At 47.9% G+C, this 18,040-nt stretch overlaps 1 protein-coding gene across 3 annotated transcripts in view; it reads left to right on the forward strand.

The window, feature by feature from the left end:
• Nucleotides 1–18,040, forward strand: part of FBXO4 (F-box protein 4) — a 164,768-nt gene that overhangs the window by 50,555 nt on the left and 96,173 nt on the right. For all 3 annotated transcript variants that reach the window (XM_085631189.1, XM_085631191.1, XM_085631190.1), the window contains exon 3: nucleotides 5,962–6,182. In XM_085631189.1, coding sequence (XP_085487315.1) covers nucleotides 5,962–6,182 — 221 coding nt within the window. The remainder of the gene's footprint in view (nucleotides 1–5,961; nucleotides 6,183–18,040) is intronic.

Here is an 18,040-nt window from a genome sequence, read left to right on the forward strand (position 1 = left end):
GTGGCGCCCGGGTGTTTAACGGCCTTTTCTAACTCCAAGCGGGAAGGGTTTTGAAACTGCAGGTATCTGCTGTACTGTGGACGGATGCTGAGGAACCCCAGGAGCAGGGGCTGCTCTTAGCTGTCTCAAAATGCCCACCGACATGAAAAAAACTTACTTTTCATAGGATGGCTTTACTTTCCAATAAGCAAAGACCATATTTGAAAAACATTGAAACTTTGGCAAAATAAAAAGAAAATGAACAAAAAACTTTGGTCTAAAGTATAATATATTAAGATGGACAGGACGTGTGTAAAAACTCAACACTACGCAGCCTTGGTATTAAGTGCCTACACCCAGCCACGAGCTTCTGAGCAAAGCTTTGGGCATGAGCACTTATTTTTTAATAAATTAAGCACCGAGTCCACAACCTCTTGACAGATCCACCCCAAAATGTTAAAACTTTTGCATCCTAATTATTAGGCCCAGTCATCCCACGCATTCTATTTGTCGACCTGCCTTCATTGAAAATGTTAATGAATGAATGATGCAATTTACATAGCATTTTAATACATAATATCATTGTCTCCAAGCCCTTTGGAAGTAACCAGTGTAATGGATCTCGTGTTTGTTACGGCATCTTGTCCTTCCCATTTCCCACCGATCCTGTTTCACTACAGTTGAAAACATTCACTCGAATTGCTGGTGTTCATAGGAACAATATTTGTACTGAAAATACTACCAACTTAAATACACAATTGCTAATGAAAACGGATCTTTTAAACTTCTGCTAGAAGAGCAAGGTTTTCTATGTGTTCTTTTTGCATTTGTTGCTCTAAGTGATAAAGGTATGCCCAGACGTGGGTCCTGTGCTCCCTAAGATCAAGCTAGCCTGGCTGATGAGGGGTGTTACCCTGAAACCTGTCCTAGGATGCTTGTTTCTGGTCCAGGTAGGATCTGGCCTGGCAGTTGGGCTGGACTGTTCCCATGAGGAACAGGGACAAGACTGATTTGCTTGGTCTAAACTGCAATGGCAGCGCGAGCAAAAAACTATGAATTTAACCGAGATCTGTGTCTGCGGGTGAATGTTTGAATAATTAAGAATTCCGTCTATCATCTGTCCTTTTTGCAGTCTTACTGTGTTCTACCTTCGAGCTTTAAAAGCCTTGGCGCCCATTTACTTGGTTCTGCGACCCTCCCGAGAGTAGTTAGGGCTTGTTTTGCTGGTTATTTCGCCACTTGATGGTAGGTTGTAATAAACTGGTGGACGATAACCGTGTGCTCAGTTGTCTGCGCAGGGCTCAGTTTGTCACAGCCATCTACCTAATTGAGTGAGATGGAAGCAGCCAGGACAATTCGTTTCAATACTGCAGACCCTATTGACTTAAAGATCGGGTGCCGACATCTTGTGAGCCTCAGCCCTCAGTAAACATTATTTACGGCTCTCCAGGTTGTTTCGAAAGTCGGACTGATTCCAGTGTGGGGTCGAGGAGCGAGTGGAGGGTGTTCGTTCCTGAACAGATTTGTTATACCCACAGGGGTTTGGTTTCCACGGGGTGAGGGTGCTACATGCTACGAGTCACCAGCTCGGCTGCTTTCAATTGTGGGCTGGCAGCAGGGCTTTAAGTGGGCCATGACAGAAACAGCAAAATACCAGTCGGGCGCCACACTATGAGGGAAGGACTGTGGGAGTAAATGTCAATTTACCCCGACGCATCTGTGCGTCCTCTATTTATTTGTGTTGTGCAGAGGTCTATATACTGAGATAGATGGTACAGTGACCTGGTGAAGCACCTACTGCTGAAAGCTGGCTGAAACGTTCAGGTTGAATGCTGGCTGTGACGGCCCAGCCTTTCATCATCAGAAGTCGATTAAATGTATACCATTGCGTTTGGGTAATAATAACCACCTTTCATGTATCAGAGGTTAAAGGAATGAGATAAAATTACAATAACACTTGTTATTTATAGCACAACGAAACAACTGCACTAGCAACCGCTAAACTCAGCACATTATATACTCAAAGGAACATCTCGCAAATAGATTTGAAAAAATTCTGAAAAAAGCATTTATGATTACACTGGCATTGCTTATAAGGGGAATATTCATATTTATTTTAATAGCACCAATGGCACGCGGAAAAACATAAATACAAAATAAATTATTCTGCATGTACTTTTAGAGCACACATTCCCTCTAAAATGCACAGATTCTTTAAACAACCTCAAATAATCGGTACTCCATTTCTCATCCCTAGAAGAATGAAGGTCCGAGTCAACCTGCAGAATTCGAACATTTTGTAAACAGATCTCTGCAGCAAGCCTCTGCCCTTGTCTGTTCCAGCAGACGAGAGATGTTTGACAGATGAACAAGGGCATCTTTCTGAAAGGCCAGCAAAAGATGCCAAGGGGGGCTGGCGGCAGCGCCGCAAAGTGGCAATTAGGAGCCAGAGATGCCAGGCTGAAAGACAGGAGGTGGGCCAGCGCCCCATTTTGGAAATGTCAGCAGCTCGCGACTCGGCTCAGGAGAGGAAATTACTCGGCTCACCTTTTAAGTGAAATTAATACAATAATTAATCAGAGGCCCAGGCGGTGTAATAGGATTTCACAGTGGTGCAGGCCGGACTGCTGCTGCCCCAGAGCCAGACTCACATAATATCGACAGAAACGATGCCAAAGGACAGGAATAAGAGCCATAAAGATAATTACTGAGATACTCAGGAGAAAATTAAGTAATCAGGAACACTTCTGCACGAGGCTCCCAAACGAAAACCAGTACTATTCTATTATTTAAATAGGAGTGCAGCCTGGCACCGCAGCGGCAACTGGAGGCCCTTACTGCACACAATTTTATTTGCAGACTTAAGTTCACACTTCGAATGAATCGGCAGAAAGTAGTAGGCCTGTGGCTGCACCGCACGAGGTCTCGTGGTCACAGTCAGTCGTGTCGACTCCTCGTGGCACTGAGTAACGACGCGGTGACCATGACGGAGCCTGCGCAAGCGAGGTCACGTCACAAATCTATACCGGCCAATCACAGTGCGGCACAGCGGCAGGGCCACCCCACCCACGCGCGGCACCCAATGCGGCAAATGCCTGCCCTCAGGCTGCGCGGTGTCTCTGCCAATCCAGACGCTGCATTAGCAGCGCCAGTATTGGATTGGCTAGAGCACTTATGACGGCTCGCCCATAGGAGACCGGGGGCTGCTGCATGAAGCAACCCTCGGCTCCGACTCCCCCCACTCGCTTTCCTGGCTTGAGTGGCTACCTATTGGCCAATGCGATCATAACTTGGGTAGTGCGCATGTTCGGGATGGTCATATCCCAAAATCGAGCATGCTCACTTACCCGCACGGCACTAGTATTGCAGCAGCTACCTCTGCTGTCACTCAGGCTCAGCCCCGCCCCCACCCACCCCCTTCAGCGCCGTGATTGAATCCACGAACGCATAATGCCGACTGCTTGTGCTGATTGCGCGTGCGCGCGCGCAGCGTGCGGACTCTCGAGTCTTTCTCATTTGACTGAGTTGAGTTGACTTGTCTGATTCTGTGCTCATCATTGTGCTGGCTGGCTGGGTTAGTGGGGCATAGCCCCACCGCCCCAATGGACGCACCGCCACTGGTGAGATGATGCCTGCAAACTTCAGTGTGCTGATGAGGTTGCAATGTCTATTCATATACACTTAGTCCAGTGTTCTACCATTGATTTAGGAGTTGTGCACTATGCTTTATTTGGTCCAGTCTGACTAATAACACTTTTAGCAGTGGTTTAAAAGGAAGGTTATGGGAATGGATACAGGTTTTCCAGTGTGCAAAGAGTGTTCTGACAACCATCAATTTGATGTGTTAGTCTTAAAGAGATGCAGGTACTTAATTGCAGTTCGGCATATGCATGGTTACAGCAAAGAGGCCAAGGAAGGAATGGGCATGCAATGTGCATTGAATTGTTTCCTACTGGAGATCATTCCAAGGAGGGAAAGGTCCCGGGACAGCTCGCCCCTATTTTCTTCCTCCCTTAACTCTGTTTTACTTTTCAGGCTCTTTTTTCACTCTAAATTTGTTTGCTTTCAGGCTGACTTTTCCGTCCCTTTTTTTTTTTTACTTTTCAGGCTGGGCTTTCCCTCCAACTTTGTTTGCTTTCGTGCTCACTTTTCCCTCCCTTTTAACTTTATTTTGCTCCTTAGGTTCATTATTCCCTCTAAGCGTTTTCACTTTCAGGCTCGTTTTCCTCCCCGAATCCTTTACCACTTTTTCCTCAGCATCACTCAGAACCACCTGAGTATCATTCAGCATCATCTCCGCACCAGCACACCACCATCTCAGTCTGCCCTCGTAATCTAGCATCTGTTGATTCTCCTGTAGTGTCCGTTTGCTGCTTGTGTTGTGTATATCCCCCTCCCCATAACAAAAATAAAGTTATAACAAACAACCATTATAACAGGCAGGAAGACATTGCCAGCATTACAAGGACAAAAAAAACTAGAAAACATTTTTTGTTTTAATTCTTTTTTTAATAGGGTCATTCAGTTGTATGTGATGTCTTCTTGGTTATATACAAGATGACAAAAATGCTTAAGACTTTTTTACTGTAATTTTTTAACATGCTGCACAGCAGCCACACTGCTCTACAACATTGCTTAACGGCATTGGCAAAGCCAATAGCTCTGGCTAAACACTAATAAGGTCCCAAAGGCGATACCTATTGGCTACGTCAATGCTTTTTTTTTTTTTTTTACCTCCAGAGCCCCACTCTCCCTCGTGGAACCTTTTCTTAATCTTGTATCTGTACTTGTAAGGACACTGCATCAAACAAATGTAGACTAGAAGATTTATTTGACATATTGCCTACAGCCAGCATCAGCAAGGGTGCCCTGAAATATAGGGAAACACGTACGTGCAAAGGTAGGATTTTAGACCAAGTCAAGTCAACGACAAGCTTACATGGTGAACTTGTGGTTATACCTACCTGTCAAAATCAGGCCTGTTATAAGCTTTTTTCTGTGATTATTATTATTATTTTTTTTGAGTTGTAATTTCCTGCAAGGAATATTCCTTTGTTACGGTATTTGACTTCATCCGAGAGCATTATTTTTAATTTTCGATGAAACTGCGATGCACACAACATTAAATTGAAAACTCTAATGCCTCCTTCATTTCCAAAAGGAGTCTTTATAGAGCCTTTTCTACTTTGGTGGACCGTGGTGTGTAGCCAATCTGGACAATCGCTAGATTGTTTCTTGCTTTTCTAGTTAATAAATCTGCAAGTTTCTTGTACTTGCCAGATTCCTCCCATTCACCTTGACTCATGACTGCATCTTAAGCTTTCTAGAGGCGTGAATCCTAATCAGAAGTTTCTAGAGCAGCCACTTGAGGGATTCAGTTTGTTAGGCGGAATTCTTTGAATATTGATTCTGATTCTTTGTATCATGATTTTTCAGATGCCTTTTTCTTGATTTCTCCTGTTATCAACTTTGTGTTAGTTCCTGAAATCTGTATTAAGCAGGTGGGAAGGAGGGGTGAGCATGGTAAAAGGAAGGTTGCCTTTATGGTGATTGGTACTTCTTCTAATTCTTGCTGGCCATCTCCCTTCCAGCTTCTTAGCTCCCGTTATTTCATGCATAGCATAAAAACTAGTGCTGTGGAGGCGACTCTAGTGAGACATGCCAGGAACTGAATCCTAACTTACGGCATTTAACACACGTTTTGAAGCTCGTCTTTCAAAGTTTTAATGCTACCACATCCCTTCGTCCTTTGAAAGATCATCTTCTGTTTGGTCTGCTGCACCATTGGGTTTACAACTTGTGGAAAGCGCAGAGGGCCTTAAAAGTACCTAAATAAAGATTGAGACAGTTGCTTATGTTCTCTTTTTGTGTGTGTTTTTTGTGGGTTTTTTTGTTAAAAAATGTAGTTATTTTTATGTATTTGCCTATGTTTTTTGTTTCCTACATCGAGTACTTGCAATTTCTTTTTCTGTTATTTCACAGATATTTAACAACCTGTCCTGACAGACGAAAATGCGTGAAGTCGAACCGGCGCATGTATGGAGCTATGGCTTCACTGTGGCATTCACTGGTGGTACAGACAGAACCTCGCTTTGCTATGTTTGGTCCTGGTCTTGAGGAACTGGATGATTCTTTGGTAAGAAGTATGATGACTTCTCCAGAACTTCTTCCAGTTGCTGGCTTCCCACAACGCCAGATCGATGGTAATATTTTAATTCCCCTTATAAAGAAACTTTGCATCCGGTTGTTGTGTATTCAGGTTACAAATAAACATTTGGAACTCATACCTGTGAGAGAGTGCCATTTTTGCGTAGTGACCCTCATTCTTTGTGGGTGTTGCTACTGGGCTTTGAACTCCGTGCACTCAAGCACTGCTGATTACTTCCCAGTGTAGTACAAAAGGGGGTGGTGATGGACGGAGCATCAGAACCAATCAAACACTCACACCCAGTCAACAGATCTGGGTTTGATCCATCACCGTTCTTTAGCCCACTCCACCACCCCAGTTCAGACATGGCAATATGCAAATCAGTCTGACCCTGTGCCTCATGGGAACAGTCCAGCCCGAACTGCCAAGCCATGCCTTCCCTGGACCGGAAACAAGCTTCCTAGGACCGGTTTCTGGCATTTCAGCCATCTTCAGCCAGGCTTGCTTGAATCCAGTGGCAAAGTGAGCAAGGGACTCACGTCTGAGCATACCCTGCCAACTTATGGCGAACAAAGCGGTACAAAAGGGGGTGGTGATGGACGGAGCATCAGAACCAATCAAACACTCACACCCAGTCAACAGATCTGGATTTGATCCATCACCGTTCTTTAGCCCACTCTGCCACCCCAGTTCAGACATGGCCATATGCAAATCAGTCTGACCCTGGGCCTCATGGGAACAGTCCAGCCCGAACTGCCAAGCCATGCCTTCACTGGACCGGAAACAAGCTTCCTAGGACCGGTATGCACTGTGACCCCTAAAACGTGGTAAAATTGGCTAATCTTCAATGGGCATATTTAACTTCCATTAAGGCCATGACTTCAAGCCTGCATGTGTAGCCTGAGTGCTGAACTTCTAACACCACACCACTTCCCAGAGTCAGCCTTGGACTGCTCGACTTTGCTACCCTGAGGGTCAAATGCTAATGGGGCTTAGTGCTCAAAGTCCGTTCCTAGGGCACCACTCGTTAAAGGCTCGGATAATCGCACAGTGATCCCAGTAATCCCTGCCTGCCCTGGGACTCCTGAAAAAGTTATATGCAATAGAAGAAACCTAAGCAAAGGAAAATGTTTAATATACCATTTTAGCACACTACTCCTGTAGAACCTTTTGGCTATTAAAGCAATGCAGGCTTAAACCAGAAAGTTAGACATAGAAAAAATCAATTTTTTAAAGTTTTAATTTCAAGCAATTAATCAATAAATCTTTATTCAGTTTATAAGCATGGCAAACCATTATAGTACAATATCATAAATACATAAACACAAAATAATATTATCCAAAACTGAATTCATGTTAAAACTACATTCATTACATCGGAGGTAACATACAAGAGTTACTAATACATAAGTCATCACAATTCTAAATATGCCCAACTTTTCCTTTCACGTATAACACAGATGAAAATCTCGGCTACAGCATCAAGTACAATTAATATGTTGCACGACAATTTTTTTGTCTTATGTATACTCTTGTAATTCCGCCCAAATTGTAAAGCGCTCTGATACCCACCTGGGCCAAGTTTGCGCTATTTAGATCTTTCAAATAAATAAATTACGTCACTTAAATTGATCAAGTACGTAAATCAAACAACTTCTCTTTTAAAAATAGAATCAAATTTACAGAAAAGTTCCAAGCGCAATGTCAACTGAATGGATCTCCTTGTCGCACGGGCATATCAAGTTATTAAAACCCCAGCAACCCCTTTCTGGAAGTGCAACCAAATGATGAATTATTCCTAGACAACATTTTTAAAATATACCTATGGTGAATTTTAGATTCAAATAGGGTTTAGTCCCCAAGTACTTATAAGTTGACCAATAACTCACCATTGTAGTTTTATTATGGCCTCTCAAATATCTTTCATGTGCACTCGGGCCATTAGAGAAATCTTTTATTTCCCTTTTTGGAAACTGTACCATGTTTTCAGGATTCTTCCAAAGATCCCCATCTAGGTTGTCTAGTCCTTTAAAGTATCTCTAATATGTACTATTCAAGGCATGTTAAGCACATGGTCCAAAGCTCAGTTGTCTTTTAGGACCGATTTAGTAAACAGCTTCTCGGTTTTGGACCAAATCGAATGCCACACTAGCAGTGGTTTTGTATCTAAAATATCAGTTAAAAAGGGAATTAAGAGTTCCTTATGGATTACAGTCTTGGTGGGGCATACAGGTAAGCTACCGGGAAGAGGCCGGCCAGGACACAAGGGGGAGTGTCAACGTGAGCAGCAAGATGCCGCTCATTAATGTTACACGTGTGGTGGTATTCGGTGCCCGAGGGTTCATGGTGGACGGTCATCAGTCTTGGCCTCGCCTACAAGGTAGAACGTCTCCCACTCCCCACCTCCTGCGCGGGAAGCACCCTGCACGCGGAGCAATCTGAAAGTGTGTGCCTCGGCTCGGGTCCATGTCTACAATACCCAGAGCCAGCCACAAACCTCCGGGGGGAGGCGGGGGACTTCCGTTCCATTTAAACAGAACGAAGGCCAGGTCAATGAAACACTGTAAGTATTTGTCCTGGTTCGCACGGGGTTGCAGTCCTAGTAAGCAGGATTTAGGGGAGGGGGTGAGTTTGAGGGAGTGTGTGGACAATACTGTCATTAATGATGTCACTTCAGTCCACGTCAGAATAATGGAACGCAAGTCCATACCATGTGTATGCATGAATTCTGCGTCCCATAGTCTGCACTGGGGGCATTCTGGGGAGCTAGTTGGAAACATGCGTTGAATGCAGAGTAGTGAAAGGTAAATGTGGTGTATATAGTAAAACTGGGTGAAGCGAAACCTGGGATTACGGGAAATATCCTTCGTTCAATCGTAGCACGTGGGCCCACGCTGTGTCCGTTAGAGTTCATGGAGCACTGCGTTCCATCTGGCGCGAGCCCTTGTGGTATGATCAGGAGGAGTAGTGTTGAGGGCGGAGTACAGAAACATGACAGCGTGGCGCGTGGAGTCAGACTTAAACATTATCGACAGAGCTTGCAACAGTGGCAGTTCGGCCTCCCCAGCACCCCATGTATCATGGGCCACCCGTTGTGAAGCATGATATGATAGGAATAGGCCAGCGTGCAGTCCATATGTCTCGACCATGTCCGGGAATGGCATGAGTGTGCCCTCATTATAGAGATCACCTGCCTGAGTGAGTGCAGTATCGGTCCATGGGCATGAGTCAATATGCCTTGGTGTCCAGCGCAATAGAGCTAAGTCCCAAATGGGAATGGAGGGAGAATATGGTAGAATGGGGCCTTTGGGGTGCAGATACCGGTGCCAGCAAGTGCAGGCCACAGTCATTAGATGAAATTAAAGTGTAGGGCGGATAGTGGAATCAGACAACCAAGTGTAAGTAGCTATTCCTTGTAGGACTGTACGGACAAGCGCAGATTCAGGCCTTGTCAGAGCACCCAGCCAAGGCCTGTGCCATTGCAGTAGTGCCACGGCGTAGTACAACGAGCAGTTGGGCGCCCCAGCCCGCCTTCCATAAGTGGGCGCTGCAGTACTGACAGAGCCATCTGACGGTGGCCTGAGCTCCAAATTAACTCCAGCAGCAGTCCGTTCAAGTCACGGAAAAGGAACCTGGGGAGCAAAAGAGTTAGATCTGCAAAATAATACAACAGTCGGGGGAGTATAAGCATTTCAGAAATTGCGACCCGGCCCAAAGGAGACATCGGAAGTGAACGCTAAAAGGGGAGCGAGTGACATATGGAATTGATGGCCCTGTACAGATTACCCTCCCTAAGATCTCGGTCTGACTGGTATATCTGTATACCCAAATACTTGAAAGTGTTGTAACGCCACCACAGACGTGACTCCGAATGTGTGCGTCAGTAGTAACACACAAGATATGGACCAGTTTACCTGTAAGCTGAAGAGTGAACCGAAGTCCTCCAGAATCTGCATTAGGTTGGGTAGAGCAGATTCCACATCCAGTAAGAAGATAAGGGCATTGTCAGCGTATAATGAGATAAGGTGTAGCTCATATCTCATATCCGCATATGCCCCAGTCCACTGTACACTGGCGAAGTCAACAAGCCAGGGGTTCAATGGCAAGGTAAAAGATGAGGGGAGATAGGGGACAGCCTCCTGCCCCAGCGTATAGGGATCGGAGATCACCTGCCTCGTCTTAAATCGCACTTCCGGGTCGGTGTAAAGAGGGCTGAACCCCATGCTAATGAGAGATGAAAGTAAATATTCCCAGGCCAGTGTGTTAAATGCTTTCTCGATATCCAGCAACACTGCCACTTGGCCATGAGCATCCAATGTGGTGTGATGCAGAAGGCGTAAGAGTCGCTGAATGTTCATAAAAGTGCTTTGGTCCGGGATAAACCCAGATTGATCCGGGTGGATCATTGATTGTACAAGAGGGAGAAGGCAGTTAGTTATGACATTGCCTAGTATCTTGCAGTCTAAATTAAGGAGGAATATTGGATGGTATGAATGGACATCGAGGGGGTCCCTACCTAGTTTAGGTAGAACCAGTATAAGCGCCTCACAAAGGTAGACAGCCATATTCCCTAGCCTCTTTAAAAACATCCAGGAGGCTCTGTGTGGTCTGGGTGGGGATTGTGGCCTAGTACTTGATGGGTAGACCATCAGAGCCAGGTGTTTTGCCATGGGCAATCTGGGACATGGCAGTGCGCACCTCGTCTAAGCCCAGAGGCCTCTCTTATTCAGCACTCTGAAGCACGTTCAGGTGCGGCAGATGTAAGATGTCAAGGAAACAACACGACACACTGGTCTGTGCCACAGCCGGGGCGGAGTAAAGCATGCTGTAGTAATCCTGGAAGGCCCTGTTAATATCCAACTGTGTGGACAATGACGTGCCATCCCTCAATCTTGTTGCTGCCATAGGGGCGTGCTGTTGGTTCTCACGTACCAGCCATGACATCACCTTTCTAGTAATGTCACCGTCCGCATGCAGTAAAGCTAAATGATGCTTGTAGTCATGCCTGCTCGGAGTCAGTTCTGCTTTGTTTTGTTGTTTGTGTAATTGTGTGAACTGTTCATTGGCAGCCGCCTGGTTGACTAATCTCACCTCTAGGAGGCGGAGGTTGCATTCAGTGGTCAGAAGGTCCTTAGTCAGTCCTTTGCGTAGGCCCCATGTGGCAGAGAGGCATTGGCCTCGTATCACCACTTGTAAGCATCCCATTCGATGGTACGGGTGGATGCACTGCCTGTATTAAGTGTGAAATAGCAATCTATACATTAGGCGAGGTCCGCACGAAACGGTGGGCCGGACAGTGCCTCCACTTGAAGACACCACGTGGGTATGAGTGAGGGGGCCGCCCCCTTCGAACTGTGAGCATCAGAGGAGAGTGGTCAGACAAAGTGCGGACCGGGTACTCTGCTCCGGCCATTTGAGTGCCGAGGTGGGGCTTGCAGAGTAAGAGATCAATCCTGGTGTGAAAGGCATATACAGGAGAATAGAAAGAATATTTGTGGTCTATCTGGTGTATGAGTCGGCAGGTATTATGTAGACACATGTGGGTCACCCACCAACAGAAATGGCGAGTGATGCGTTTGGACGGTGTTGCACAGAGCCGGGGCATAGAGACACAATTGAAGTCGCTACCCCAAATGGAGGAAGAGGACAGGTCGCGGAGGAGCACCACAGTTAGTGTTGAGGAACTCACATTGACATGTGTTAGGGGCGTATAGCACAGCAAGGGTTAGGAGAGAGCCGTCCAGGTGACCCTCAAGCACTACATATCTAACCCGTATCCACACTCTGAGTAGTCACAATGTATGGAGCTCTCGGAGCTATCCAAATAGGAACTCCACGGGCAAAAGAAGAGGATGTGGTGCCATGTACCTGTCTCAGCCAGCGCATTCGAAGTTTGTGTACTTCAGTGGCAGTGAGGCGCATTTCCAGAAGCATTGCTTTGTGGACATGGGTCCTCTTAAGATAAGCATATATACTATGCCATTTCATTGACGTAGCCATGCCACGTACATTCCAGGCCATGATATGATATTGGGGGATGCGTGTATTCATTTGGAGATTAGGCATGGGCAGTGTATTGTGCGCCAAGGAGGGAGTAATGTGTAATACTCTGTCCTACCCATTAACCCACCTAAAAATGTCCATGCAGTGTGAGGTGAACCCAGGTCACGACGGTAAGTGTTGCGAAACAAATCGGTCTCTAGTAGAGCATCTTGTGAAAACGTAACAGTTAAGCCAGATAATATAGGCTACAAAAAGTGCAAAAACAATATCATCACTACATTAAAACATAGAGTCCACATAGGAACCTGCGGGAGGCGTGGGTTCAGATTAAGGAGTGTAAATGGCAACTGTGCTGTGACGGCAATGTCTAATGTGGCAGTGATGGTGTAGGCCCAGTTAGTGGAAACAGCTTGCAGTCCCGCACCCATGATACGCTAAGTACAGGCCAACTGCAAGCGATGGGGAGGCATCAGCCAACGACGGGCTTCGTCACAGCTCCACAGCAGTACTAACAGATCATCTGTCGATCTGGGAGTAACCGTCAGTCCACGGTGAACCCTGTCAAGCATGGAGCGAGAGCCACCAGGGTCCGACTCCGAAGGGTGACTGTCCCGCAGAAGAGCGAAGGGGTTTGTGCTTTAAAGGATGGCCTCCGCCAATGCACGAGCCTGCTCCTCTGCAGCCTGGTCTTTAGAAGGGCATGCTCCAGGTTGGCGGTGTCTGCGAAGACATGGCTGGGGTCAAGCCAGGCATCCTCAGGTTGCTCCGGGGTAGTTATAAACAAAAAAACCGTACGGCTGACCAATGTTAAGCACACCAAATCCCAAATCAATACACAATTTCTTAATAGGTGCAAAGACACGTCCAGAGCATGCCGTACTTGTGCTCTACTGGAAAACCAGATATACAAACTCTTTTACAAAGAGACGGTGCACCAAGGGAAAAGTCTTTTCAAGAATTCCAATTGTTGTTCTTTTATTTTCATTCAACTTTCAGAAAAATCAAACTCAGCCAACGCGTTTCGTTCTCTACGAACTTCGTCAGGGCATAGATTGTTTCTAAGGAACGGCCACCACAAATTTCAAAAATGGCCGACTTCCAAGTGGTATATTTGTTCATATAGAATTGTATACGACCTAGTAAGAATGGATTTTTCTCTCCAAATATAGATGCGCTCATAAATATATCACCGGCTAGTTCAAATATTAGTCGGACTCTTAGTTCAGTCTGTATGTATCACAGATAAAAATAGAACAACCTTGTTGTTGTATATTTAGGCCCAATGTACAGGCTCCATCATTCTTTCGAAACGGGCGCTATCTCGAGTCACCGGCGATGACTAGGTCGTATACAATTCTATATGAACAAACAATTGGAATTCTTGAAAAGACTTTTCCCTTGGTGCACCGTCTCTTTGTAAAAGTGCTCCGGGGTAGTTGTTTTCAGGAAATCCTTCGCGTGGAGCCATGTCCAGACATCTTCTGGTGATTGGAAGATGTGAGTCATGTCCTATCAACAATGCGTAGCTTCGCGCGGACTAATAGTGAATACTTGATGTCCAGGTCCCGCATGCGTTGCTTGACATGCAAGAACGATCCGCATGCGCATTGCACCTCCAGAGTGAAGTCAGGATAGGCCGAGATTTGAGCATTTTTAAATGTCAATGGACCTTTGGTGCGATAGCGCTGCAGAAGCAGGTCACAATCCCAGTTGTTAAGGAGACGTGCTATGATGGCGCTGGAGGTGCGGTGTGCCCTTTCAATTGAGAAGAAATTTGGTGCTTTGCCACCAGCCATTCCTCAAGTAACAGTTCTGCGCTGGGACCCTCCGAGCGTTCTGGAAAGACCAGCAGGCGGATGTTATTGCGCCTGGACTTATCCTCAGCATCCTCTGCCATGTGATTTAGGAAGGTGATTTCCGCTTCCACTTTTTTTAGGCGATCCTGCGATTCCTTTTTGGAGCGCTCTACTCAAGAAACCAACAGCGGACCCCACCGAACTCAAGAACTACCGCCCCATCTCGCTCCTCCCGTTTCCAGCCAAAGTCATCGAGAAGACCGTCAACAAGCAGATGGCCGCCTTCCTCGAGACGAATGGATCCCTCGACCCCTCACAGTCCGGCTTCCGAGCCAATCACAGCACCGAGACCGCCCTCATCGCCGCCACCGATGACATCCGAGCCCTGATGGACAATGGAGAAACAGCGGCCCTCATCCTCCTAGACCTCTCCGCGGCTTTCGACACGGTCTGCCACCGCACCCTAGTACAGCGCCTCAGCAACATCGGGATCCAGGACAAGGCGCTGGAATGGATCATCTCCTTCCTCGACGGAAGAACACAGAGAGTCCGCCTACCACCGTACAAGTCAGAGGCCTCCGAAATCATCTGCGGCGTCCCTCAAGGTTCATCTCTGAGCCCCACCCTCTTCAACGTCTACATGAGCCCCCTCGCGGCCATCGTACGCAAACACAACCTCAGCATAATCTCCTACGCCGACGACACCCAGCTGATCCTCTCCCTGACCAACGACCCCACCTCCGCCAGAGCCAACCTGCACGAAGGGATGAAAGAGGTAGCCGAGTGGATGACGACCAGCCGCCTGAAACTGAACTCTGACAAGACGGAGGTCCTCATCCTGGGCTCTTCACCCTCCGCCTGGGACGACTCCTGGTGGCCTCCCGCCCTGGGCACCGCACCCAAACCGACAGACCATGCACGCAACCTGGGCTTCATCCTGGACTCCTCCCTCTCCATGACCAGGCAAGTCAACAACGTCTCCTCGGCGTGCTTCAACATCCTACGCATGCTACGGAAGGTCTTCTGGTGGATCCCCACCGAGACCAGGAAGACCGTCACCCAGGCCCTCGTCACCAGCCGACTGGACTACGGCAACGCCCTCTACGCCGGTACCACCGCCAAGCTCCAGAAGAGACTCCAGCGGATCCAGAACGCCTCAGCCAGACTCATCCTCGACATCCCACGAACCAGCCACATCACCGGACATCTGAGAGACCTTCACTGGCTCCCCGTCAACAAAAGAATCACCTTCCGCCTCCTCACCCACGCACACAAAGCCCTACACGACCAAGGCCCGAGCTACCTCAACAGCCGGATCAACTTCTACGCTCCCAAACGCCACCTCCGATCAGCCAACCACGCCCTCGCCGCCGTCCCCCGCATCCGAAGAGCGACTACAGGAGGTAGGTCCTTCTCCTACCTGGCCGCCAAGACCTGGAACTCCCTCCCGACCGACCTGCGCCTGACCCAAGACCACCTCTCCTTCAGGAAGAAGCTGAAGAGCTGGCTGTTCGAGCAGTAGCGGCACCCCCCCAGTGCCTTGAGACCCTACGGGTATGTAGCGCGCTATATAAGTGTCACAGATAGATAGATAGATAGAGTTAAGGACCGATAACGCAGATTTAGTTTTGTCCACTCGGTTCGTCAATTTGCGGTGGTCGGTGCGTCTAAGGTTAACCTCTATCGAAACCGTGTCAATGCGGGCCTCCAGGGAAGTCTTGGTGTCCAGGATCGCTCTGAGCACCTTGTCAAATTGCGCTGTGTGAGCCGGGAGAGTCTGTTCCAGGTGTTGAAGGCTACTGAGGATCTTCTTCCCTTGTGCCAAATCCATCTCACCGGCCTTGTCCGGCGTCTGTTGGGTTTGGCGGTTTTAGGTTTAACCATGTCTGTGGGGTAATGTGATACCCCACCTCTGTAAATGGTGCCCACCCCAGTAGACACGTCAGATCTCCAGATGTGCCGGCCACGGGCGGTCTCAGCCAAGAGGTGGAGAAGGGCATGTAGAGTGGTGCAGATGGTTGCAAAAAATCAAAGTGTGAGACCATTATAAGAAAGCGGTGCTGTGCAATTTGCACGGGGGAGACAGGTGTCCGGACAGCAGCAAGCATCTGTAACCATTCAGCGCATGAAGAGATGCAGCATTCTCGTGGCCAACAAGCTCCCAGTGCGCCAGCACCTACCAACAATTTCGAGGTTGAGATCTCTCGAGGAGCGACTCCTCAACAACGTTGCAGGCACCTCTGTGGTGGCAAGGCTCTATATGATGGAGTCTGATGTGGCAGTTAAGAGTGAGCAGCCGGGGTGTGAAGGCCAGTGGCCTCCAGAGGCGCTCCAGAAAGATCCCTAGAGCCACCAGGGATTTATAACTCCAGTCTTCTTGGGCCCTCACTCCCCCCAATGCGCAGTGCAACTCTTATCTGCAGTAGGGGGTGGCTCAGTCCCACTGCAACTGTGTAGCCCATGTCCTCGCCACAGGATCCTCTTGTGGGGGTGACAAACAGACAGCTCCCGGCAACTCCAGTACTGGATGCCGGTCGACCCTCAAGGCTCCCGGCAACTCCGGTACTGGATGCCGGTCGGCCCTCAAGACAGCTGCACTGTAAGTCAGGCAGGCAGAAGGAATAGCACCTTCATCAGCCCCACAAGATCTGGGCGCTCGTCTAAGGAGATCGGTGGTCCACTGTCCATGTTGCTGCATCACATTGCAGCGGGCCTTGACTTGGCCCAGGTAAGCCTCCACTCCCCCGCAGGTACCCTCACCGAACGGGTCCCAGGGCACTTGGCAGGGAGTCGGCCCGCCCGGGAGAGCACGGTGGCGGGATCCTGCATTGTTTAAATCCATGATGCAGCTCCCGACAGTGTAGGCATGGAGGGCCTGGGGGTCGTGCAGCCAGGTCATCACGCGTCGATCACGCTGGGTTCGGCTCAGGTCAAAATCTCCTGAGGAGTCCGGTCAAGGGAAGCGGGTGGTAGTGGCTGCGTTCCCCACCCTCACGCAGTCACACCAGGGTCAAGCATACTCGAAGTGGGGGGGAGATTTCCATGACACCATGGTGCTGGGCCCAGCAGGCAGCAGGTCCGGATCTCTTGGGACATCATGGACCCAGTGCAGGGTGTCTGGCAGGGCGCTGGATAGACTAGGTCCAAACCTTCCACCATGTGGCAAAGAGCGGTGTTCGTGCAATTCGTACACCACCATATTCTCAGGAGGAAGAAAACACGGCTCTGGGTGTCCTACGGTGTCAAGACCTCAGTTCAATACACCGTTCTCAACTCAAGTGTATCTACACTACGGGTCTACAGCTGGGCCATCTTTCCAGGCCTGGCTGTGCTTGCCACAAAGGGGTCCGGCTGAGCGCCTCCGGTTCCTGCAGGGGTCGGCTCCGGATTTACGCCCATGTCAAGAGTAACACACTAGCAGGTGTGGAGACCGAGGATGGTAGGGATGCGGGGTATAAATGAGGATTATTGGGGGACCCGACGCAGAGCTCCAACTTACACATCCATAGCAGACACCAGATGCCAGCTTGGCTACGCCCCCAGAGAGGCAGGTCTTTAATCGTCTTTTAGCACAGCTCATGGTAATTTCTTTTTTTTAAACGATTAATGCTCAGATCTATCTCCTCTAGTAAGACATCGTATCCATACAGAAGTATTGGTATGGACCGTTGGCCAGCTTTGTGGATGTCGGTGCCAAGTGAATGCAGTTTCCCATCAACACCAATGATTAAAAAAAAGAGAAGAGAAAAGGTACAAGGAAGCATCCCTGCCTCACCTCTCTTCTTATATTAAACAAATGGGTTAGTTCCCCTAGTGGCCCAAAAGAAACCCTAGATGATAAATTATTATATACATATGAGCTAGAAAGGAGATTATATCCTTTGGTTCACCCAGTATATGCATACACTTCCTCAGTTAGTTATGGATCACTAGATCGCAAGCACTACTTTCATTTAATTCACTACAACGCGATTAAAGGGGTTATCCGGTGTAGATTACAATTTTTAAAGAAAATCTCTTCTCTTTATCCAACCCTGCATCTCCAACAGTCCTCAACAATAAGCATTTTTGAATGTTACTTTGTTCGGTTTTCAGGTGTATTGTGATATCCTTC

Source organism: Triturus cristatus, chromosome 2_1 (assembly GCF_964204655.1).
Source record: "Triturus cristatus chromosome 2_1, aTriCri1.1, whole genome shotgun sequence".
Taxonomy (NCBI): domain Eukaryota; kingdom Metazoa; phylum Chordata; class Amphibia; order Caudata; family Salamandridae; genus Triturus; species Triturus cristatus.